Below are 25,608 nucleotides of genomic sequence, written 5' to 3' on the forward strand. Positions count from 1 at the left end.
CAAGATTTCATTATTTTGTTCGATTGGAAATAAGTGTCAACTGAGATAATCTTTCAATTAAACCAGAGTTCGCGGAATATTGTCCAGTGTAAATATATCATCAGTTGCGTGATTACATATCATGTGTAATAATGTAGGTCATATATACGAGTTCCCTTTGATAGCTGTGTGGTAACGAACCGGCCGGGGTTTGACGTTACGAAGTGTGGGACAAATGTAGCAAACGTTCGCATAGTTAGTGAATAATATAAATAAGGCAAATCAGTTTATCAAAAATAGGTCTGGAAGTTGTAAGAAAAAATGTTCGTCAACCTATAACGTCAAATTTTCTTTTTGCGATCTGAAATATTATGGTTGATAATTAATAAAACAAGAACACACGGAACTGTTAGTATATATAATGTAAGAAACTCCAATCGAATAAATGTTTTCCAATTTATTTCTTGTGTCATCGGTATTTTTGAATATTCCCACATTTTGCTTCCTATTGAGTTTGGCTCTGCTCTTTCCGATCCTTGTTTTGACTCCATCGGTTTGCTGCGGATCGATACATAGTATTAATTGGTTGCCTAATATGTGTCCTATAATTTTCTACTATTTCTTCATGCTGATTGTGGTAACATGATTCAAGTGGTTTCCGACTATGATCATCAATCGCACATTTTGTATATCAGATTCTTAAAACAGTTTCTGGTGTTGATATAAGTGTTGTTATACTTTTTCCACCTGGTCTGTCGAGTAATAAATTTTGAAACTTCTTCCAAAAAGTCTTTGGATGCTTATTTTGCTGATGATATGAAAAGTCGTATCTTGGGAATGCTGTATGCAAACACAAATTTTGATAACAAAACTTATGGAATGACATGTATGTTGAGTATTTCCACTTTGCAAACTACAAATATGGAATTATTATAAAAAAAATTCATTCGAATAAGTCTACTGTTGCTCAGTTTTGGATGCGATCAAATATAAAATTGAAAAGTTCAAAAAAATTCAACAAAAATAAAAAACAATCGAAAAAATTCTGTAAAGAAAAATAAAAAAATTTCAAAAAAATTCATAAATATTGAAGACATTGAAAAATGTACTATCCAAGTTACATGTAGTATAAAAATGTATGATATCAATTGGAGGCCAAGTTTTTATTGATAATTTGGAATATTTATCCAACAAATTGAAAACTTTAATGAAATTCATGATAATTATTTTCACGAAAAAAGTTAATGAAAAAAAAGTCATAACGGAAGTTACGTGCAATACTAAAATGTATTATATCAATTCGAGGTCAAGTATTTATCAGTTATTCGAAATATAATCTCCGGCGACAAATGAGCGTTGAGAATCCTTGTCGGGCTCACAACGTTTTATCAAAATTACTAAAAAATTAATGGAAATAAAATCATTAAAAATTCACATGAAAGTAATTCGTTACTTCAACAAGGTACACACTTTAAAGAATCGATTCCCCTCCGACTTTCAGGATCCCCTGGTATTATTCACAAACGTACTTGTCCGGCCCATCACTTTTTATTCAAATAATTGATTTGAATGATAATTGAATAATAATTGAATAATAATTGATTTGATCAAAGTAATTGATTTGAATGATTGGCACACACGCTGCAACACAGAAACATCAAAGTTTGGAAGTATTCGCTGTATATCAGTCATACAAACTTCAATACTATTTGAAAAGGAACACTTAAAAACTTGCCGAACCAAGTTCCATTTACATATTATCATAATCAAAGATAAAGGGTGATCCGTGGCATATATATTTATCCACAGAAATTTCAGAGTTCGCAGGTATCTGCTGCAGTTCAATGTATCTGCGCAATGAGTTTCGAAGACAGCAATTTCAAATCTATCCATAAATGAGCAACTGAAGAATTTTATAATCAATTTTTTACTTCTTAATATAGATGTTATAGTTAGATTCAATATGTAAAATGAATGGCACAGTATTTAAATTGTATAGTTTGCAGATTTTTGCAGTATTTCAATGATCCGAATCTACAGCATTATCATGAAAAGTTGTCAAAAGTCATGATGTTACATTAAAATGACATAGCGCACATTGCATTCAGCAATTCTGTAAGTTTCTGGGGATGTTGGTAGGCATCATATTTGATCGCATCCAAAACTGAGCAACAGTAGACTTATCGGAATGAATTTTTTTTATAATATTTCCATATTTGTAGTTTGCAAAGTGGAAATACTCAACATACATGTCATTCTATAAGTTTTGTTATCAAAATTTGTGTTTGCATACCTCATTCCTAAGATACGACTTTTCATATCATTAGCAAAAAAAGCATCCAAAGGCTTTCTGGAAAAGTTTCCAAATTTATCACTCGACAGACCTAATGGGAAAAGAATAACTACACACTATACCAAGACCAGATTTTTTTTTGAAAATCTGATTTACAAAATGTGCAATTCAAGATCATGGTTAGAAACCTCTCAAATCATGTTACCACAATGATCATGAAGGAGTAGAAAATCATAGAACACATATTAGGGAACGAATTAATAATATGAATCGATCCGCTGCAAACTGAGCGGGTGAAAACAAGGATCGGAGAGGGCAGAGCCAAACTGAATATCAAGCAAAATATGGGGATGTTTAAAAATAATGACGACACAAGAAATAAATTAGAAAACATTTATTCAATTAAAGTTTCTAATATCATTCTAACAGTTGCGTGTATTTTTGTTCTATTTATTCGTATATATAACCTATGTACACATGATATATAACCACGCCACTGACAATATATTCGCACTGGACAATATTTCTCGTACTCTGGTTTAATTGAAGGATTATTTCAGTCAACACTTATTTCCAATCGAACGAAATAATGAAACTTGAAAAGTTTCGTTGACATATATGCATCACGCATTTTTTATATTCTTTTTCATACACACATCACAGACTACATTTACGCGGCCGCTTTGATACCGGTTTAATATTCACAAATAACAAAATAAATAGTAATATGCACTTCTTTAGATGACGAAAATTATTTTTTTATTGATCCCGCACGCACTTCGTAATGTCGAAACTCTGTTCATACGATCAAAAACTGACACATGGTTTGTACATATTATATGTATATCGGTCGAATTTATGACTGCTGTTACCAGCTGTGCTGCGCCGTGTGCTACGTTCTGAAGTTGACGTCAGATTTCCAATCATCAACAACTAATTTCAACAACCAATCACAACGTCTAAAAATGGATGTCGTCAGATCCAACGAATCAGAAACTCGAGAGCATCAAAGTGCCTTTGATGGGGTTTATAAATACAGACGCATAAATTCTTGAATGTGTTGGTAACTTTTGCATAATCTTGAGCCCGTGCAAAGTTTTTTCTCAGCAAATACGCCACCGATCATGCTGATTTAGGGCGGAATCGAAAGAGAATTACTCAATTGGCTTAAACTTCAATTTTCAAGTTGTTAAATGGCTCCTGAACTTCGTAATTCAATAAAATCACATGCCAATTTTACCCCCACCACGGCGAATCGTTTTATTCAGAGAAAGTATAGTCTCGGCGAGAGTCTCGGGCCAGCAGACGACAGGGCTGTCAATGTACTTGTCCCGAGACTCTACCGAGTCTCTTGATGCCTACCAACATCCCCAGAAACTTACAGAATTGCTGAATGCAATGTGCGCTATGTCATTTTAATGTAACATCATGACTTTTGACAACTTTTCATTATAATGCTGTAAATTCGGATCATTGAAATACTGCAAAAATCTGCAAACTATACAATTTAAATACTGTGCCATTCATTTTACATTTTGACTCTAACTCTAACATATATATGAAGTAAAAAATTGATTATAAAAGTCTTCAGTTGCTCATTTATGGATAGATTTGAAATTGCTGTCTTCGAAGCTCATTGCGCTTTGCGCATTGCGAATACATTGACTCTGAAATTTCTGTGGATAAATATATATGCGACGGATCACCCCTTATCTTTGATTATGGTAATATGTAATGGAACTTGGTTCGGCAAGGTTTTAAGTGTTCCTTTTCAAATAGTATTGAAGTTTGTATGACTGATATACAGCGAATACTTCCAAACTTTGATATTTCTGTGTTGCAGCATGTGTGCCAATCATTCAAATCATTTACTCCAACCGTATCATGTAATCTAGAAAATTTATCACAAAAGTCTTCCGCTTTTCTAAATACTTCAATTTTCCTTTTTCTACTCCATTGGGAGTTTTCGAATTTCTAAATTCATTTCTGAATTGTCCTGAAATGGTTTTCCTCCAAAACCAATGCAGGTACCTTAAACGTCTTTGAATTCTGTTGCTCTGTTGAATTAAGTTCGCTTAGTTTTTTTTTGCTGCTTTGAGTTCTGGCATAATAAATGTTAGAAGTTTTCGGGTACTTTTTTTCAGCAACTATCAAACTGTGGATAATTGGATCTCAGCGGCCACTTGCAAACTTTGGAAATATATTTCATTGGGGGCACATTTTGGATGAAATGAAATCTCTAGATTCAGAATGCAAAAGCGACATTCAAAGTGGGCAAATCTGTTGGATTTTTCGTGTCTTGAATTTGATCTATCTTTCATTTGAATTTTGAAGAAAAGGGATAAATGAAATCTGTTCTATTAAGGAAATCTTTACGTCAGTTGTTTCTTGGTATGCAGACTTGGAAAAAATCGCCAAAGGCCAAGGACAGACCGGTGACGAAATATTTCCAGTACAATTTTGACGAAAAATAGATCTTATTTCGTGGAAACCAACGTTATAAGCCGAAAATCATATTACGGCCCACAACACGCATTTCTTCATGCTCTTGGGTTCCCAATAGACAAAACATATTAGAAGACAAGGAGAAAAATCACCAAAGTCCAAGACCAAACCAGTACCGAAATATTTTCAGTCCAATTTTGAAGAAAAACTGGTCTTTTACGTGGAAACTAACATTATAAACCGAAATTCATTTCCCGGGCCTATCATCCCGGATTCCTCCATGCTGTTGAGTTCCTAATAGGCATAACATATTAGAGTATAAGGAAAAAAATCGCCAAAGTTCAAGGGCAGTCTTGTGACGAAATATTTTCACTACAATTTTTACGAAAAATTGGTTTTTTATGGTGGAAACCAACTTTATAAGCCGAACATCATACCGAGGGAAAATAAGATTGGGAAAAGTACATTTATGGTCCCTTACTTGCTGATAATTTCATGAAAAAGATTATCCCATAAAAATTGTTCGTATGAGAATGGAATCTATAAAAATATACTAAGCAAATAATTCATAGAAATTTATACTAAAATCCTATAACCGTCATAACATAAATGAGGAACTTTTGAGAAAAAAGGCGTGATATCAAACCATAAACTTCCCCTAGGGAAAAAAAGGTTGGGACAAGTACATTGATGGTCTCTTGTTTCTGGATGGCATAGAAAAAAAATTTAGAACCAGGAAAAAAATTCTATAAAAATAATAAACGAAAAATTGAAAAGTTCAAAAAAATTCAACAAAAATAAAAAACAATCGAAAAAATTCTGTAAAGAAAAATAAAAAAATTTCAAAAAAATTCATAAATATTGAAGACATTGAAAAATGTACTATCCAAGTTACATGTAGTATAAAAATGTATGATATCAATTGGAGGCCAAGTTTTTATTGATAATTTGGAATATTTATCCAACAAATTGAAAACTTTAATGAAATTCATGATAATTATTTTCACGAAAAAAGTTAATGAAAAAAAAGTCATAACGGAAGTTACGTGCAGTACTAAAATGTATTATATCAATTCGAGGTCAAGTATTTATCAGTTATTCGAAATATAATCTCCGGCGACAAATGAGCGTTGAGAATCCTTGTCGGGCTCACAACGTTTTATCAAAATTACTAAAAAATTAATGGAAATAAAATCATTAAAAATTCACATGAAAGTAATTCGTTACTTCAACAAGGTACACACTTTAAAGAATCGATTCCCCTCCGACTTTCAGGATCCCCTGGTATTATTCACAAACGTACTTGTCCGGCCCATCACTTTTTATTCAAATAATTGATTTGAATGATAATTGAATAATAATTGAATAATAATTGATTTGATCAAAGTAATTGATTTGAATGATTGGCACACACGCTGCAACACAGAAACATCAAAGTTTGGAAGTATTCGCTGTATATCAGTCATACAAACTTCAATACTATTTGAAAAGGAACACTTAAAAACTTGCCGAACCAAGTTCCATTTACATATTACCATAATCAAAGATAAAGGGTGATCCGTGGCATATATATTTATCCACAGAAATTTCAGAGTTCGCAGGTATCTGCTGCAGTTCAATGTATCTGCGCAATGAGTTTCGAAGACAGCAATTTCAAATCTATCCATAAATGAGCAACTGAAGAATTTTATAATCAATTTTTTACTTCTTAATATAGATGTTACAGTTAGATTCAATATGTAAAATGAATGGCACAGTATTTAAATTGTATAGTTTGCAGATTTTTGCAGTATTTCAATGATCCGAATCTACAGCATTATCATGAAAAGTTGTCAAAAGTCATGATGTTACATTAAAATGACATAGCGCACATTGCATTCAGCAATTCTGTAAGTTTCTGGGGATGTTGGTAGGCATCATATTTGATCGCATCCAAAACTGAGCAACAGTAGACTTATCGGAATGAATTTTTTTTATAATATTTCCATATTTGTAGTTTGCAAAGTGGAAATACTCAACATACATGTCATTCTATAAGTTTTGTTATTAAAATTTGTGTTTGCATACCTCATTCCTAAGATACGACTTTTCATATCATTAGCAAAAAAAGCATCCAAAGGCTTTCTGGAAAAGTTTCCAAATTTATCACTCGATAGACCTAATGGGAAAAGAATAACTACACACTATACCAAGACCAGATTTTTTTTTGAAAATCTGATTTACAAAATGTGCAATTCAAGATCATGGTTAGAAACCTCTCAAATCATGTTACCACAATGATCATGAAGGAGTAGAAAATCATAGAACACATATTAGGGAACGAATTAATAATATGAATCGATCCGCTGCAAACTGAGCGGGTGAAAACAAGGATCGGAGAGGGCAGAGCCAAACTGAATATCAAGCAAAATATGGGGATGTTTAAAAATAATGACGACACAAGAAATAAATTAGAAAACATTTATTCAATTAAAGTTTCTAATATCATTCTAACAGTTGCGTGTATTTTTGTTCTATTTATTCGTATATATAACCTATGTACACATGATATATAACCACGCCACTGACAATATATTCGCACTGGACAATATTTCTCGTACTCTGGTTTAATTGAAGGATTATTTCAGTCAACACTTATTTCCAATCGAACGAAATAATGAAACTTGAAAAGTTTCGTTGACATATATGCATCACGCATTTTTTATATTCTTTTTCATACACACATCACAGACTACATTTACGCGGCCGCTTTGATACCGGTTTAATATTCACAAATAACAAAATAAATAGTAATATGCACTTCTTTAGATGACGAAAATTATTTTTTTATTGATCCCGCACGCACTTCGTAATGTCGAAACTCTGTTCATACGATCAAAAACTGACACATGGTTTGTACATATTATATGTATATCGGTCGAATTTATGACTGCTGTTACCAGCTGTGCTGCGCCGTGTGCTACGTTCTGAAGTTGACGTCAGATTTCCAATCATCAACAACTAATTTCAACAACCAATCACAACGTCTAAAAATGGATGTCGTCAGATCCAACGAATCAGAAACTCGAGAGCATCAAAGTGCCTTTGATGGTGTTTATAAATACAGACGCATAAATTCTTGAATGTGTTGGTAACTTTTGCATAATCTTGAGCCCGTGCAAAGTTTTTTCTCAGCAAATACGCCACCGATCATGCTGATTTAGGGCGGAATCGAAAGAGAATTACTCAATTGGCTTAAACTTCAATTTTCAAGTTGTTAAATGGCTCCTGAACTTCGTAATTCAATAAAATCACATGCCAATTTTACCCCCACCACGGCGAATCGTTTTATTCAGAGAAAGTATAGTCTCGGCGAGAGTCTCGGGCCAGCAGACGACAGGGCTGTCAATGTACTTGTCCCGAGACTCTACCGAGTCTCTTGATAATCGAAAAAAATTCTGTAAAGAAAAATAAAAAATTTTCAAAAAAATTCATAAATATTGGACAAATTGAAAAATGTACTATCCAAGTTACATGCAGTATAAAAATGTATGATATCAATTGGAGGCCAAGTTTTTATTGATAATTTGGAATATTTATCGAACAAATCGGAAACTTTAATTGAAATTCATGATAATTATTTTCAAGAAAAAAGTTAATGAAAAAAAGTCATAACGGAAGTTACGTGCAGTTCTAAAATGTATTATATCAATTCGAGGTCAAGTATTTATCAGTTATTCGAAATATAATCTCCGGCGACCAATGAGCGTTGAGAATCCTTGTCGGGCTCACAACGTTTTATCAAAATTACTAAAAAAATAATGAAAATAAAATCATTAAAAATTCACATGAAAGTCATTCGTTACTTCAACAAGGTACACACTTTAAAGAATCGATTCCCCTCCGACTTTCACGATCTCCTGGTATTATTCACAACATTCAACTTCGATTGGATCGGTACAAATTATGTTCAAATACGTCTTAAACGTACTTGTCCGGCCCATCACTTTTTATTCAAATTGCTCATTCGAAAACAAATCAAAAACGAAGTTAATGCATGTGTTAATATTAACGAACAGTAATTCCCGAGAAAATAATTTTTCTTCGAATCACTCTTGTCAAAATGAAACGAAAATGAAAGATGAAGTTGATTAATCTATTTATATTATATGGAGTCATAATTCACAACAAAATCATTTTTCTCCAAATTCCAGGAATCCACGTGTCGTACTCGACTAGTGATATTTATCAAAATGTGTACGTGACTATAGAAAAAAAAACATTTCATGGCTGAGTAGGTTCGAAAATTTCTAGTAATGTGCCTGATTATTTCTCATTTTCATTGGTTCTTACCGAATGGTATGTGTTCACTGAAGAAAATCAGAAGTGGATATTGCTATACGAACTTGCGAACAATCAAGTTCAAATTACTTGGAGATATTATTTTTATTTCTATCCATTTTATTATATTTGTCATTATAGAACAGCCCTAATTTGTTTTCGAATGAGCAATTTGAATAAAAAGTGATGGGCCGGACAAGTACGTTTAAGACGTATTTGAACATAATTTGTACCGATCCAATCGAAGTTGAATGTTGTGAATAATACCAGGAGATCGTGAAAGTCGGAGGGGAATCGATTCTTTAAAGTGTGTACCTTGTTGAAGTAGCGAATGACTTTCATGTGAATTTTTAATGATTTTATTTTCATTATTTTTTTAGTAATTTTGATAAAACGTTGTGAGCCCGACAAGGATTCTCAACGCTCATTGGTCGCCGGAGATTATATTTCGAATAACTGATAAATACTTGACCTCGAACTGATATAATACATTTTAGAACTGCACGTAACTTCCGTTATGACTTTTTTTCATTAACTTTTTTCTTGAAAATAATTATCATGAATTTCAATTAAAGTTTCCGATTTGTTCGATAAATATTCCAAATTATCAATAAAAACTTGGCCTCCAATTGATATCATACATTTTTATACTGCATGTAACTTGGATAGTACATTTTTCAATTTGTCCAATATTTATGAATTTTTTTGAAAATTTTTTATTTTTCTTTACAGAATTTTTTTCGATTATTTTTTATTTTTGTTGAATTTTTTTGAACTTTTCAATTTTTCGTTTATTATTTCTATAGAATTTTTTTCCTGGTTCTGAGTCTTTTTTTTATGTCATCCAGAAACAAGAGACCATCAATGTACTTGTCCCAACCTTTTTTTCCCTAGGTAACTCATATTTAAACATAATTTGTATGGGTCCAATCGACGTCGAATATTGTGAATAATGAATAATACCAGAAGATCCTGAAAGTCTGAATCGATTTTCTTATAAGTTTCTGCCACCATAGAGTAAGAAATGACGAGCTTGCATGTGATTTTTTTGGATTACTTAAATTACTTGTCCTGCGATTGGATATCATAAATTTTAGTGCTGCACGTAATTCAAGTGGTAACTTTTTTCAATTTATTAGAAAATACTTGGCCTCGAATTGATATTATTAATTTTAATGCTGTAAGTAACTTAGATGCCATTTTTTTTTAATTGATTTAGTTGTTAGAATAAGATTAGAAAAATGGGGCATCGTTTTTCGAAATGTTTTCAAGCGCGATATTTCGGTTTTTTATTTCTCATGTTTTATTTGAATTTTTTTCACTTTACAAACGAATTACAGATTTGTATTTTATTTAATGTAATGTTTTGTCAAAATTTGTGAAATTTTTTTCCACTTGTTCTGTGGAAATTATTTACAGTTGGCCACATAATTTTTTTAAGGAATTTTTATTACATTTTTTGTGATATGATCAGGAAACACGGAAGCATCAATGTACTTGTCCCAACCGTTTTTTCCCTAAGGGTTTGGTGAATATCCTTGATAATATTGATAATGAGAAAAAAAATTAAACTTTGAGCTCAAATAACTCTTAAACCAATAGACTTAGCTAGAAATCATAAGAGACCTTTTTTGTAGAGCGTCAAATTCTCTATGAAAATATGTATGTCTCGAAATTTTTAATTTATTTGTCCCAGAGTTATGAAATACTAAAGAACGAAAGGAATTTTTCTCATGTTATTTCCATAAGAATCTTAGGTTGGAATGCAGACTATCTTAGAGTTAATATTAAAAGCTCAAATTTTCAGGGAATTATTTTTAATTAATTTGGAAGCATTTGAGCCCCTGGGAGCAGAGAAATTCGAAAACACCCCTTTTAAGGACCACCCTAGTCTGCATATTGAAGAAGAAGAAGAAGCACGACTTCGACGTGTTGCCCCTACACGTGACGGACGCGTAGAAGCAACAACACGTCAATCTACTTCTCATACAGGACCATTACGCGGAGGAGGAAGAGGAGGGTGAGGAGAAGGATGATGAGTACTACGTGATCCCGAGGTTCCATTACGTGTGGATCAAGAACTTGTCTCGCCTGTCTCGAACCAATTGTCGAACGGTAACCGCAAACTGCACATCTGCGATCGCTGCCTTCACTTCTACCACACCGAAGATAAGCTGGCAGCACACGAAGTTGACTGCAAGAAAGTCAACAAGTGCAAGATCACGATGCCCAAATGGGTGAATAGGATGCTCGGTTTCAAGAACCATGGCCACAAGTAGCGCGTACCTTTCATCATATATGCCGACTTCGAGTGCTTGCTGAAACCGACTCGGGACGAGAATGCCTATTAGAGCCACGAGGCATTCAGCGTGGGGTACTACGTGAAGTGTAGCTACGACGACTCACTCTCGCGCTACCGCAGTCACAGAGGACCGAAGCCTGCGGAATGATTTGTCAGGGAGCTGCAGAACTTCGCTCAAGAACTGGACAATGTTCACGCGAACCCTCGGCCCATGGAAGCACTGACGCGCCAACAGGTCAGAGAATTTCGCAATGCCACCGAGTGTCACATCTGCGAGAAACCCCTATTGGGCAGCGACAGAGTGAGATACCACTGCCATCTGATGGGCAAGTACCGCGGAGCAGCGCACAACGAGTGTAACTTGAACTACCAGGACTCGAGGACCGTACCCGCCATCTTCCACAATCTCACCGGCTACGACTCGCACTTCATCATACGGGAAATCGTCTCATGCTTCCCCGGTCGAGTCGAAGTCTTGCCCGAGATGAAGGAACGCTACATCTCGTTCACGAAGCACGTTGCCGGCAGCGATGTGAAGTTTCGTTTCATCGACTCGTTCCGCTTCATGGCGTCGTCGCTGGAAAAACTCGCATCGATCTTGAGTTAGCTGCGGATCGTCAGGAGGGAATTCCCCCACCTGTCCGATGAGAAATTCGAGTTGCTCACGAGGAAGGGGGTGTTCCCTTACGAGTCCCTTACGCTGACTCTGTGGACAAATTGCGGGATATCGAGTTACCACAGAAAGCGAGCTTCCACAGTACACTGACGGGCAGCGATATCTCGGACGCGGACTACGAGCACGCCAAGAGAGTGTGGGACGAGTTCGAGATCCGGAGCTTGGGCGAATACTCGGACCTGTACTTGAAAACGGATGTGCTTCTCCTTGCCAACGTCTTCGAGAATTTCCGCAACGACTCTGTCGCAGCATACGACCTGGACCTCGCCCACTACTACACGCTGCCAGGCTACTCTTGGGACGTGATGTTCAAGACCACCAAGGTCCAGCTAGAACTCCTCACCGACCTCGATATGCACCTCTTCGTCAAGCCATGAGGCCAAGTATTTGATGTACTTCGACGTGAACAATTTGTACGGTCGAGCAATGATGTAGTACCTACTGCAAGGATGCTTCAAATGGTTCACCGGTCATATCGTCGACTTGCTCAATGTGCCGGACGACTCGCCGGTCGGATACATCCTCGAAATGGATTTGGACTACCCGGAGAATTGCCACGACTCGCACAAAGACCTGCCGCTGTGTCCCGAGCACAAGAGCGCCCCCGGCTCGAAACAGAACAAGCTCATGACTACGCTGGAGCCGAAAAAGCGCTACATCCTCCACTATCGCAACTTGAAGCAGGCTGTCCAGCAGGGGATGAAGCTCGTACGCATCCATCGCGTCTTAAAGTTCAAACAGTCCGCATGGCTAAGACCCTTCATCGAGCTGAACAGCGAGTTGCGAAAACGGGCGCGAAATGAGTTTGAGAAGAATTTGTACAAACTCATGAACAACGCGGTGTTCGGCAAGACGATGGAGAACGTACGCAAACACGTGAATGTGAAGCTCGTGAGGAAGTAGGGTGGATGCTACGGGGCCGAAGCACTCATCGCTAAGCGGAATTGTGGCGTTACAGTTAGTTCGCGCAACTACCGCTACGAGGCTACAACTTTCTCGTATACGCTTCGACAGGCTCTCATCAAATATATACAACGTCCATCCCAGAACCCTTCATCCACAAGCGTCTGGGATAGGGTACAGTAGGCACAGCCCCACTGATGAGTCTGCCACTGTACCCGAGACGAAACGCATCCCAAAACCATTCTTTTAAAACCACAGCTGTGGTGGATCCTTCATTACCAACATCCGTATCCAAAAATCCTATTTAACCAATCTACAGAAATGAGAAATAACAGCAGCCGTCGAAAGCCAAATCAACAACAGCCCAGCGGACAACAAATAATAATAACGTAGAAGAGAACGTATACTCTACAGAATTTTCATAGCTGCTCCATCTTCGAGGAGAACCTCGTGGCGATTCAGCTCACGATGACTGAGGTTCATCTCAATAAGCCGATCTACGTGGGGTTGAGCGTGCTGGACCTATCGAAGATCCATGTATACGACTTCCACTACGAGTACAAGAAGCGGGAATTCGACGATCGATGCAAGCTCCTCTACATCAACACCGGTAGCCTGCTCTACGAGACTCGCTGCAACGATATCTATGCTATCATGAAGCGTGATATCAAGCGATTCGATACGTCCGATTACCCACCGAACAACCGGTTTGGCATGCCACTAGCCAATAAAAAGGTTATCGGCCTTATGAATGACGAGTGCAACGGCCACATCATGACCGAATTCGTGGGCTTGCGCAGTAAGATGTATTGCGTCCGTGTGGAGGAGCGTGATCGCATCAAGAGGGTCAAGGACGTGAAGAGGAGCGTGGTCGAGGCGAGCATCACATTCGACGACTTTCTGCGTTGTCTCCGAGACAAAAAGGCGCAGCGGCGAGTGCAATGCGTAATCAGATCACGCTTGCACAATGTGTTTACGGAGAGGCAGTCGAAGGTGGCGCTCAGTGCTCACGACGACAACCCGATAGCACGGACACGTTGCCATAGGGGCATTTCAGAGCCCCACCACCACCGCAGCTACCACCACCACCTGCGCCCTGAGTAAGCATGCCGGGTATATTAGCAGCGGACTCGCAGCCGTTCTTCACAGCAGCATGATGGACACCGTCGAGAAGCTCAACAAAATCGCTCTGCTCGAGGATTTCCTGCCAACGAAGAAACTGACGGATTTGTGCGTCAACAGCATCTATCATGTCACCGATCTGAGGCAAGTCACGACGAAGTATAGTCTGAGAGCTGTCGCCACTCTCGACAACGAATTCCAAGTCTTCCTACCAAGACGCATCTCGACGGCGTTCGAGAAGGATCCGAAGATGTTCGATCAGATGGTGCAAACAGTCGTCGACGAGCGATTGCTCCTGAAGTATCTGCCAGGCAACGAATCAAAGATACCGCAAATTGAATTCAGTATCAATTAATGATCAAGATGCCACTTTTGATGAAAAAAACATTTATTGAATAAATTACAAATCGTTCTTATTTATCCAACTGTTGTGTGAATTATTGAATCCCAACCACTTAACGTATACTTTATCAGTAAATATTAACACTTCAAAAAGTAAAAAAGGCACGCCAAGTATTAAAAGGTCGTGACCGACGTTTTAAATGATTTTCTATATTCGCATTGTCAATAAATAAATTTTAAAAAATGTTTAACTGTGAAAAAATATGAGATCTATTGTAACATATACAGTGAATGAATTACGTTTCCTGTATGAATTCTGAAATTTGGAAATAAAAAAAAATGAGATCATTTTCCAACGTAGCCAAGTACAGTGAATGAATTAGGGTTCTTGTGGAATTCATTCGTGTACACTTTTAGCCCTAATCCCTCACTTATTCAGAAAAATTTTCCAGCAAACGTCACAGAGCAACAAAGGTTTCTCGAATGATTCTGCAATTATTAAGGTAGTTCTATCGGTATACATATGAGCCAAAAGTTTTGTCTGTTCCGTATAGTTACATCCTATTTCTAGAATCAGCTGTAGGGCAAAAATTTTTAACAGAGACTGTACGCCTATACACAGAACTGTCATATACAAATGGCCTCTCACACATAGACGCATAGCGACACTGAACGTGGCAACAGCGCGATTCCCAACTTTTATAAACAGTTCAACAGTTTTATAAAATTTAAAAGAAATGTCAGATAAAGTACGGCTAAAGGGTCGTTTCATTAAGAAAAAAGTGCGTGATAAACAAGTGAAAGCCGTGGCGGCTATGCGTCAAGCGCATCTGTCTAAAAACGCACCAGGTTCCCCGCCTAACCTCAAATTTACGTTTGACGGTAGACGTATTGTTGACCTACAATATCTTTCGGACCATTTGAAATGCATCAAATGCAAAAAAGATATCTTCTTGAGGAATACGGTAGAGGAATCGCGAATGGGTTTGAACTGTATATTAAATATTCCCTGCGAAGAGTGTGTTCAACGATGACACAAGTGCACACTGGAAAAATGCATGGCACAGGAGAAAATAAAAATCGAGCCGACGTCAATACGAAAGCTGTGTTGGGTAAGTAAATTATTCTTATAAATTATAGGATGCTCTTTGATAATCCAAAATGAGTTAAGTAGAACAGGTAGAACCTAAGTATCTCAAATATTTTTTTAGGTGCTGTTCACTCCGGCATTGGGGAAACCGCTTTGAACAAGCTATTGGCCTGTTTGAATGTTCCTCCGATATCAGCAAACCTGTACAAGAGATATGAACGGGAAATCGGGCCAGCTATAGAAGCTGCTGCAAAGGACTCATGTCGGAAAGCTGCGGAGGAAGAAAAACAATTAGTGATAGCTAATGTCGACAAGTTATGTCAGGAGATGTAAGTTTCATATTTTTTCCTCACCGTAGTAAAGCTTTGGAACAAAAGCATTGGCTACGGTCAGTAAAAAATATTGAGAAGACATTCTTCGCAGAATGAGTGATGGTCATGAAACTAGGTACTGAGAGAAATTACAAAATTTTCTGCTGCGGTTGAGAATATGATCCACTGTGGTACACCGTAGATAGTTTACTCTGTATTCACAACAATTTTTTTAAAAAAATTCTGAAATAGGAAATGTTTGTATTCAAAAAGAAACTCGACGGTGGATCAAAGTTAATTATCTCCCACAACGCTATAGTAAGTTTTTTAATTTCCCTCGCAGTGCAAAATTTCGCTATCATTACTCTTGTTTATGATTTCTTTTAATTTGGGGAACTATAGAGTACTTTGACACCAATTATTGAAAAGCCAGAGCTGCAACAATAGGATTTATTGTATAAATTAATTATTAGATTTTTATAGCATTTTACAGCTATTTTTATAGGAATTTTGTATATAAATAATTGTATAATATAATAATACGATTTTTCTCTGGTTTTTCACCTACAGACGTTTTTCACCTAATACTTGTATTTTTATCAATTGTAGTGGATGTCGATAAATAAACTGAAACATTTGACAATTTTTGGGTTTTATAGTTTTTCAAGCATCCTACAGATTTTCTCTTTCTTTTTTTTTCTCTACCGTAATTAGGCCAAAAGATGTAGTCCGAGAGATCTTCCCTTTCATAGAGTCTCTGAGAGCTTCAACTAGTGTTGACGTTCAATACCCTGAAGGTACAGAGGACGCCTTGGAGAAAAGAAAAACATTTGATGCAGGCGTTGGGAATATCGTCAACATCATCGTGTCATATGATATGGGTTGGAGCAAACGCGGCAACGGACGGAGCTATAATAGCTTAAATGGTTATGGTACCATAATCGGATTCCTAAGTGGCAAAGTTTTAGATTTTGCAGCGCGTAATAGGAAATGCAGACGTTGCACCGCTGGTCATGATAAATCCGACCATGATTGCCGACAAAACTTTTCTGGTAGTGCTAAGGCGATGGAGCCTGATGTAGGAGCAACTCTGGTCAATGATAGTACGATCCTCAAAGAAACTGGATCAAACGTCAAAGTGCTTATCGGTGACGAAGATAGTTCAACAATCGCTGCAGTACGACAAGGCAATCCTCAGTCAGTTCATAAATTAACAGATGCAAATCATCTGAGGAAAAATTTTATGAGCGCATTATACGATTTGAGAAAAAAATTCAAAGAAATGAGGAATAAGAAAGTTATCCCCCATTTAAAGAAATGTTTCTCTTACGCTTTGGCTCAAAATAAAGGGGACAGCGCCAATTTAGCCAAAAGTCTTCGCAATATTCCCGAGCATTTCTTCGGTCGCCATGAAAATTGCGGAACGTGGTGCAAAGAGCCGCACAAAATAGTGCTACAAAACGTACAACTGTACGCAAAATTGTCAGAAATATTCGAGAAATATGCGGGCAACGCTGCTAAATTTTCGGTTGTCGCTTCAAGTCAGCCGAACGAAAGTTTTAACAACATGATGGCTCACAAAACGCCGAAAAACTGTTGTTATAGTCTGAGTGAAGCAGCGGATTATAGATTAGCCAGTACCGTGTGCACGAAAAACGAAGGAGAAATGTATATTTTGAACGTCAATTCAAAATATTTGAATCTTTCTCCTGGAAAATACACCGAATCTTTTACTAAGAAGTTGGACCAGAAGAGAAAAAAGAGAGCGGTAAAGGCAAAATTGCCTTCAAGTAAAGCACGTCGAAATATACTCGCTCAAAATACAGAAACTTGTAGAAAATCAATGGAGAAGTCTGAAGGGACACAATACAAGAGAAATTGTGGTATGGATATCGACGTTCAAAATTCTACAAGTATTAATGTACCGCTGAGAAATACTGCTGAAAATTTACCCAATGTTTTTCTATCTAAGAATGACTGCAACATCATCTATTTCGATCTCGAAACATCTGGGTTGTCGAAAAATTCAGAAATTTTACAAATTGCAGCAAAATTTAAAGATCGAAAGTTCAGTGTATATGTCAATCCATCAAAAGCTATTAATTCTACTGCGTCCAAAATTACAGGACTGAAGTTCATAAAGGGACATCTGTATTTTAACGGCAAACAAGTCCCGTCGATGTCACCGCGGGATGCTTTAGAATCATTTCAAGAATTTATCGACTTCTCGTCCAAACCTTGCATTCTTGTAGCCCATAATGTTTCGTTCGATTCCGCTCATTTGCTTCGGTATATTATCGAAAATGGAATGATTGCTAATTTTCAAAAAATCGCGGGATTTTCAGACAGCTTGGCGATTTTGCGAAAAGTTTTACCCGAAAGAAAAAAAGAAAATGGAATGTTTAAACTGGAGACGTTGGCACGTGATTTTTTAAAATTGAAAATAACTGACGAATTTCACGAAGCATTATTTGATGTTGAAATATTAGAGCAGTTGTGCCATCTGCTTATCAAGAAAGAAAATTTTTGTTTGCACTGTAAACCATATAAAAACTCAGTGTTAATGAAAATTTGTGCACCGTCATTGCAAAATTTGAAAGGCGTAGTTTCGGACGAAATAATAAAAAAAATAGCAAGCGCTGGGTTCGATTTCGAAATTCTGACAACAGTTTACTGGACAGGCGGAGAAGCTGCAATTCGAGAATTATTGGCCAAAGAAACGACTGCAAAAAAACCATGCGTTACCAAAATGAAAAAAATTATTGATAAGATCATAGCGCACCTGCAAAGCAGGTCTTAACTTAAAACTGTTAAGTATATCGAAAAATATTGAGTTTTCGTTATTTCATGTATAATCTTCGTTAATACTTTGTTTTTCTATAATAAAAGTTTATGTCTCATTATTTCATTACAATTTCAATAAATCTTTATTAATCGTTCAGAAACAAACAAACATTCTTTCCCTCATCTTGCCAAAAACAGAAAACTTGGGCTCTATCGATTTAAATTTCGCGGGCGTCTTGGCCAGCTGTCGCCTTACATCGTTGCCGCATCGTCACAATCACTCTCCTCCACGTTCAGTGTCGGGTGCAAATTATTACTTTCGAAAGACGACAAATCCGAAACTAGATGGTCAAACATTATCATTTTTTTTTTTAAATGATCTTTATATATTTGAGAACATTGTGTTCATTTTTCGGAAAAATGGTAAGATCCGTTGTCTTGTTATAATTACTTATGTAACTGAAGTCAGAGTCTCTCACGGGTTAAGTATAGAAAACGTGCCTCAGAAAAATGATTTTTGATAGCGTTTATCTAACAAACTAGATGGTGAATCGATTTAAAAATTTGAGCATTTCTTTATAACTGTATCTTCTATATAATATCAAAATTTTAAACGATTCGTAAGATTTTGAAAAAGCGATAGAACTGCCTTAAGAGATTATCATCTGTTTTTATGCTAGCTCGGGTTATAAACTTAAAACAGTTTACGCGTACAAGTGCATGCATTGTATCTATACGATGAACTGCACAAATTCATTTTCAACATTACACACAAGCTTGGCGTGCATGGTTTTCAATCGGAAGCTCGGGAAGAGACAATTGTTCAAATTTACTATGAAAACAATAATTAATTAGAATTGTATGAACGAGTGTGAAAAAAACCGATCCCCCAATAAAATAAGAGGGGCCCTGTTATATAATGATTTGGTGAACAATACAGATGGGTGAAATTTGTGGATAAAATTGAACAATTAAACGAACGGATAAAGAAATGAAATGAATCAATCCCTTTATATGTCTTTATCTTGTACGGATAGATACGGCCATTCTTTCATGCCCATACGCATTTTAATTTATCCACACGTCACTTTCACTCGTTTGTCCGTACACTCTTTTTTTACCAAATACGCAGATGATTGGATGAATTACACAAGTATTGAAATGGATGAACAAAGAAATAAGCTGTGTAAACATTGATTTGAGAAAAGAAAACGCGTTGAATACGAAACATTTGGAGTAATGAATTTATCAGTCAAACTAGTCAAGAATAGATATTTTTCTTTGTGTACACAGCGCGGGATCTCACGTCGAACTACTCAATGAAATAGTTGGATGGAAAAGGGATGGCAAATTAAAAAACAATTACATGAGAGGATCATCAAGTTTTCTTCAAATATATGGACGGATGAGGCATTCCTTCGCCGAGCTTCCGATTGAAAACCATGCACGCCAAGCTTGTGTGTAATGTTGAAAATGAATTTGTGCAGTTCATCGTATAGATACAATGCATGCACTTGTACGCGTAAACTGTTTTAAGTTTATAACCCGAGCTAGCATAAAAACAGATGATAATCTCTTAATAATTGCAGAATCATTCGAGAAACCTTTGTTGCTCTGTGACGTTTGCTGGAAAATTTTTCTGAATAAGTGAGGGATTAGGGCTAAAAGTGTACACGAATGAATTCCACAAGAACCCTAATTCATTCACTGTACTTGGCTACGTTGGAAAATGATCTCAATTTTTTTTATTTCCAAAATTCAGAATTCCTACAGGAAACGTAATTCATTCACTGTATATGTTACAATAGATCTCATATTTTTTCACAGTTAAACATTTTTTAAAATTTATTTATTGACAATGCGAATATAGAAAATCATTTAAAACGACGGTCACGACCTTTTAATACTTGGCGTGCCTTTTTTACTTTTTGAAATTTTAATATTTACTGATTTCACTTCTTTTTGCGAGACGTGACAACTATATAGGAATCGTATTTCATTCACTATATTTGTCAACTTCAGAAAACGATCTCATTTTTTTTTTATATTTTGAAGTTTTTTATTGATAATGCAAATATAGAAAATTATTGGAAACTACGGTCGCGATCTTTTAATAATTGGCGTTCTTTTTTTACTTTGTCAATTATTTTTTTTTCTGATTTAGTTTATTTTTTAGAGGCGTGACAATATTTACTTAAGAAAAAAAATACATTCCTCGTCTTCGACGAAAATTTTTAAAACGATTTGTTTCAAGTTGAGTGCTTTTCTCTATGTGGCAAAAGCAATCGACACACCCAATTTTTCTATGTAGACGGACGAAAACTGTGCGGTTATGTTCATGTGAGTTGAAACCTTTTACAAGCAATAATGGTGACGATTTTGATTATCCATTCAGCAAATCGAATTTTCCAATGAAAGATTGGGAAATTCCTATGCAATGGGATGATATTTTCATTTTCTATTCCTTTTTTTGAAAAGCTCCACTTGTTTACTTGGAAAAATGATTTTTGAAACTATCTTCTTCTCATTCATGGATTCCATGTTGACATGGATACTGTCAATGGTTTGCAATGTCCAAGGAGATGTTTCCATGGTATTCAATGTCTAAGACCACAGCTTTATGGTTATTGGTGTCCAGTGATATTTTTTCATGGTCTTCTGTAACGTCTGAACCTGCCTCGTCAATGTAAACTATTAAATCGCAGATCTAGATATCGATAACTATGAGGAAATATATCGTAAACCATTGCACCGTTTACCTAAATATCGGGAAATTTAAAATTGTCGAATATATATTGAAAAATACGAAGGCATCCACCTAGACATCGAAAACCCTATAGTCGCCAAACTAGACATCGAAAACTATAGAGCCGACGACCTAGATATCGAAAACCTTAAAAAAACTCACCACACTATCGGAAACTATGGAGCCGTTGACTTTCATATCGGGAACCATGGACAAATTCACCTTAACATCGGAAACTATGGAGCTATCGACCGGGATAGTGAAAACTATGAAGTCGTCAACCTAGTCCACGAAAACAATGGGAAAACATACCTGGAATTGAAAACTACGGAGCCGTTAATCTAGACCTCGAAAAGCATGAAAAAACATACCAGGACGACGAAAGCCATGGAGAAATATACCTAGCCATCGAAAACCATGGAGCTGTCGACGTAGACATCGAAAACAATGGAGCCGTCGACCTAGACCATGAAAACCATGGAGAACCATAACCAAACATCGAAAACTATGGAATTGTTGACCTAGCATCAAAAGCCATGGCGGAATATACCTGGACCACGAAAACCATGAAGGAACATACGCAGACATTTAAAACTATGAAGAAATATACCTGGACATCCAAAACCATGGAGGAATATACCTAGACATTGAAAAATATGTAGACACATACCTAGACATCGAAAAGTATGGAGTCATCGACCTAGATCACGGAAATGATGAAGAAATATACCTAGAGAACAAAAACTATGGAAACTCAGACCTAGCCATCGAAAACTGTGGAACCATCAACTTAGACCACGAAAACCATGGAGAAACATACCCAGACATCGAAAACCATGGAGGAATATACTGAACCACGAAAACCGTGATGAAACATGCATAGACATTGAAAACCATGGAGGAATATACCTGGACCACGAAAACCATGAAGGAACATGGTTTTCGTGGTCCTTCATACTTGGTCATTGAAAACTGTGGAGCCGTCGACCTCGACTGCGAAACACATGAAGAAACATACCTAGACCACGAAAACCATGGAAGAATCTACGTAGACCACGAAAACCATAGAGAAACATATCTATACATCGAAAACCATAGAGGAATATACCTGGACCACGAAAACCATGTAGGAACATATCCAGACATCGAAAACCATGAAGGAATATACCTAGACATCAAAACCCATGGAGGAATTATCCTAGACCACGAAAACCATGAAGAAACATGCCTACACATTGAAAACCATGGAGGAATATACCTAGACATCGAAACCTATGGAGGAATTATCCTAGACCACGAAAACCCGAGAGAAAAATACCTGGACATCGAAAACTGTGGAGCCGTCGACCTCGACTGCGAAAGCCATGACGAAACATACCTAGACCACGAAAACCATGGAGGAATCTACCTAGATCACGAAAACTATGGAGGAATCTACCTAGTCCACGAAAACCATGGAGAAACATATCCAGACATCGAAAACTCTGGAGGAATATACCTGAACCACGAAAACCATGGAGGAATCTACCTAGACCACGAAAACCATGGAGCAATGTACCTAGACCACGAAAACCATGGAGAAACATATCCATACATCGAAAACCATGGAGGAATATACCTGGACCACGAAAACCATGAAGGAACATGTCCAGACATTCAAAACCATGAAGGAATATACCTAGACATCAAAACCCATGGAGGAATTATCCTAGACCACGAAAACCATGGAGAAGCATACTTGGACATCGAAAACTGTGGAGCCGTCGACCTCGACCGCGAAAACCATGATAAAACATGCCTAGACATTGAAAACCATGGAGGAATATACCTAGACATCGAAACCCATGGAGGAATTATCCTCGACCACGAAAACCCGAGAGAAACACACCTGGGCATCGAAAACTGTGGAGCCGTCGACCTCGACTGCGAAAACCATGAAGAAACATACCCAGACCACGAAAACCATGGAGAAACATATCCAGCCATCGAAAACCATGGAGGAATATACCTGAACCACGAAAACCATGATGAAACATGCGTAGACATTGAAAACCATGGAGGAATATACCTGGACGACGAAAAACATGGAGGAATATACCTGGACCACGAAAACCATGAAGGAACATGGTTTTCGTGGTCCTTCATACTTGGTCATTGAAAACTGTGGAGCCGTCGACCTCGACTGCGAAAACCATAAAGAAACATACCTAGACCACGAAAACCATGGAGAAACATATCCATACATTGAAAACCATGGAGGAATATACCTGGACCACGAAGACCATGTCGACGGCTGAGAAGAACAACATCGTATCCCAAAATTTGGTACAACAACATTCTATCTCAAAATTAAGTTCAACAACATCGTATATCAGAATTTCGCTCAAAAACATCGTATCTCAGGATGTGATCCAAAAACATCCTATTTCAAAATTTGATTGAAGAACATCCTTATTCAAAATTTGATTCAACAACATCGTAACTCAGATAAAAAATTTATTCCGAATATTTTCTGAGGCTACGGCCCTGACAAACACATAACAATCATGAATACAAAATAATTATGAATTTGAAGTAACTTGAATAAATAGCTGAATAAATGTTTCACTTGTAAGACAAAATAATATTCTTCTGCATTTTTTACATTTAACTACATTAGATTACGGTAGAACTCTTGAGCGTCTTTAGGGACAATATTTTTATCACAAATGTAAGTAAGATCAACTTTTTTCGCCTTATCTAATTTTCTTTTCTCTAAGTAAGCTCTCTGAAGCGTATGATTTTTCCAGGTATTGGAATTTCTCGACAGATCAATGTTTCGTGGTGTTTCTAAGAAGTCGTATTTAAATTGGACACAATCGCTATTTGATATCGTTGATATTTCTTATATTTTAGAAATTTGCATCGGTTTGCCTGACGCGTCCTTTTTCCAGTTTTGTTGATCAGCAACGGCCGAAAAATCAAAGAATTCTTCATTCGTCATTTCGTGTACATAGTAAGGAGGCGATTTCTTTTTCGCGGCCATCATAATTTCCATCCATTGCTGTTGAGTAAAAATCGTTTTGTGACGACTAGCAGTTTCGATGGCAGCGTGCATCGCGTCGCCTTCAGATTGTGTGTGTCTTTTTTCTAAAAATCTTTGAGTAATTTTTATGTTGAAAACTTTTTCGGCGAGGGCATAAAATTGTAACGATTGGTCTCGAGGCAATAAAACCTCGAATTTGTAACTTTTTAAATAAACTTATTGTTAACTTGTTGTAAAAGTATCGAGTTGGAGCTCAGCTCTTTTGGCCTAAATCCCTTAAATACTCGTCCTTGATAACTCGTCCCTTCGCGACGGTCTTCGCGGACACAACAATACATTTTTGGCTGATAAATGGACGCAAAATCCGTTATTTCCTTGTTAATGAGTTTGATGGCAAGCAGAAATCGTCCAAGTAGCCTCAATCGGGCTCGGATCATATCATGTTGATGCTCTTCACCTCCATAAAACTCAGTAAGTTTGTTTCCGTACAGAATGACAAGCCTGTCATATCGTATGACCCGAACTATTTCGTCTTCTCTTAATACAGGGAAAATCTTTACCCATAGGATTTTCGAAGCTTTTTCGTGAATCCTTCCAAGGAGCATTCGTCCAAGCGGCATCAGACTTCGGTTTGATACTCCATCGTACGAAGAACAATATACAGCATGATGACGGATATTTTTTTTTGAGAAAAACCCTTTGCAGCGGTAACATGGTTTGTAATGCGAGGCTGCCCTTGGAGCATTAGCACTTGGCCTTCGGCAGACTAATAGTTCTCCATCATTAACTATATTGTTTGTATTGTAATCAAACATACAACTTTTTCTGATTTTATCGATGATGTTTAATCTTTCTCGATTTCGTTTTGGCAATGCCGCAAACTTTTTCATCTGTTCCACATCTTTATATTTTCCTTTTAAGTGTCGTACGAATTTGCTTTGAAATTTACAGCAGTACATACACCAAGATTTTCGGTCGAGTCCTTTTTTTCCGCTTGCCGTTCTGACAAACATATCCGCATCATCACGAGTAGATTTTCCCGGCATGTTCGCAGTCAGGGACAACTCGAACGATGAATTGCTCTTGGAATCGCGGTTTATGTTTTGGCTTTGAGTAAGATCGTTTTGACTGGGTGCTTCATCTGAGTCACTTGATGATTGATTCGACGAGGGTTTATAATTAGATTCTTCATCTTCAACTTCAGAATCATCTTCTTCGATTTCTTCTTCTTCGGCTTCAGATCTATCATCTTCGACTTCAGTAGGAATAC

General features: G+C 36.9%; 2 protein-coding genes across 4 annotated transcripts in view; one reads left to right on the top strand and one right to left on the bottom strand.

The window, feature by feature from the left end:
* grnd (grindelwald) overlaps positions 1-25,608 on the bottom strand; it is a 318,742-nt gene that overhangs the window by 21,963 nt on the left and 271,171 nt on the right. The window lies entirely within an intron of this gene.
* On the top strand, positions 15,075-16,257 carry LOC122419086 (uncharacterized). The gene is made up of 2 exons (XM_043433357.1): positions 15,075-15,494; positions 15,594-16,257. Exons 1-2 carry the CDS (start codon positions 15,308-15,310, stop codon positions 15,803-15,805), a joined length of 399 nt encoding a protein of 132 aa, XP_043289292.1. The 5' UTR covers positions 15,075-15,307; the 3' UTR covers positions 15,806-16,257.

This window comes from Venturia canescens, chromosome 1 (genome assembly GCF_019457755.1).
Source record: "Venturia canescens isolate UGA chromosome 1, ASM1945775v1, whole genome shotgun sequence".
Taxonomy (NCBI): domain Eukaryota; kingdom Metazoa; phylum Arthropoda; class Insecta; order Hymenoptera; family Ichneumonidae; genus Venturia; species Venturia canescens.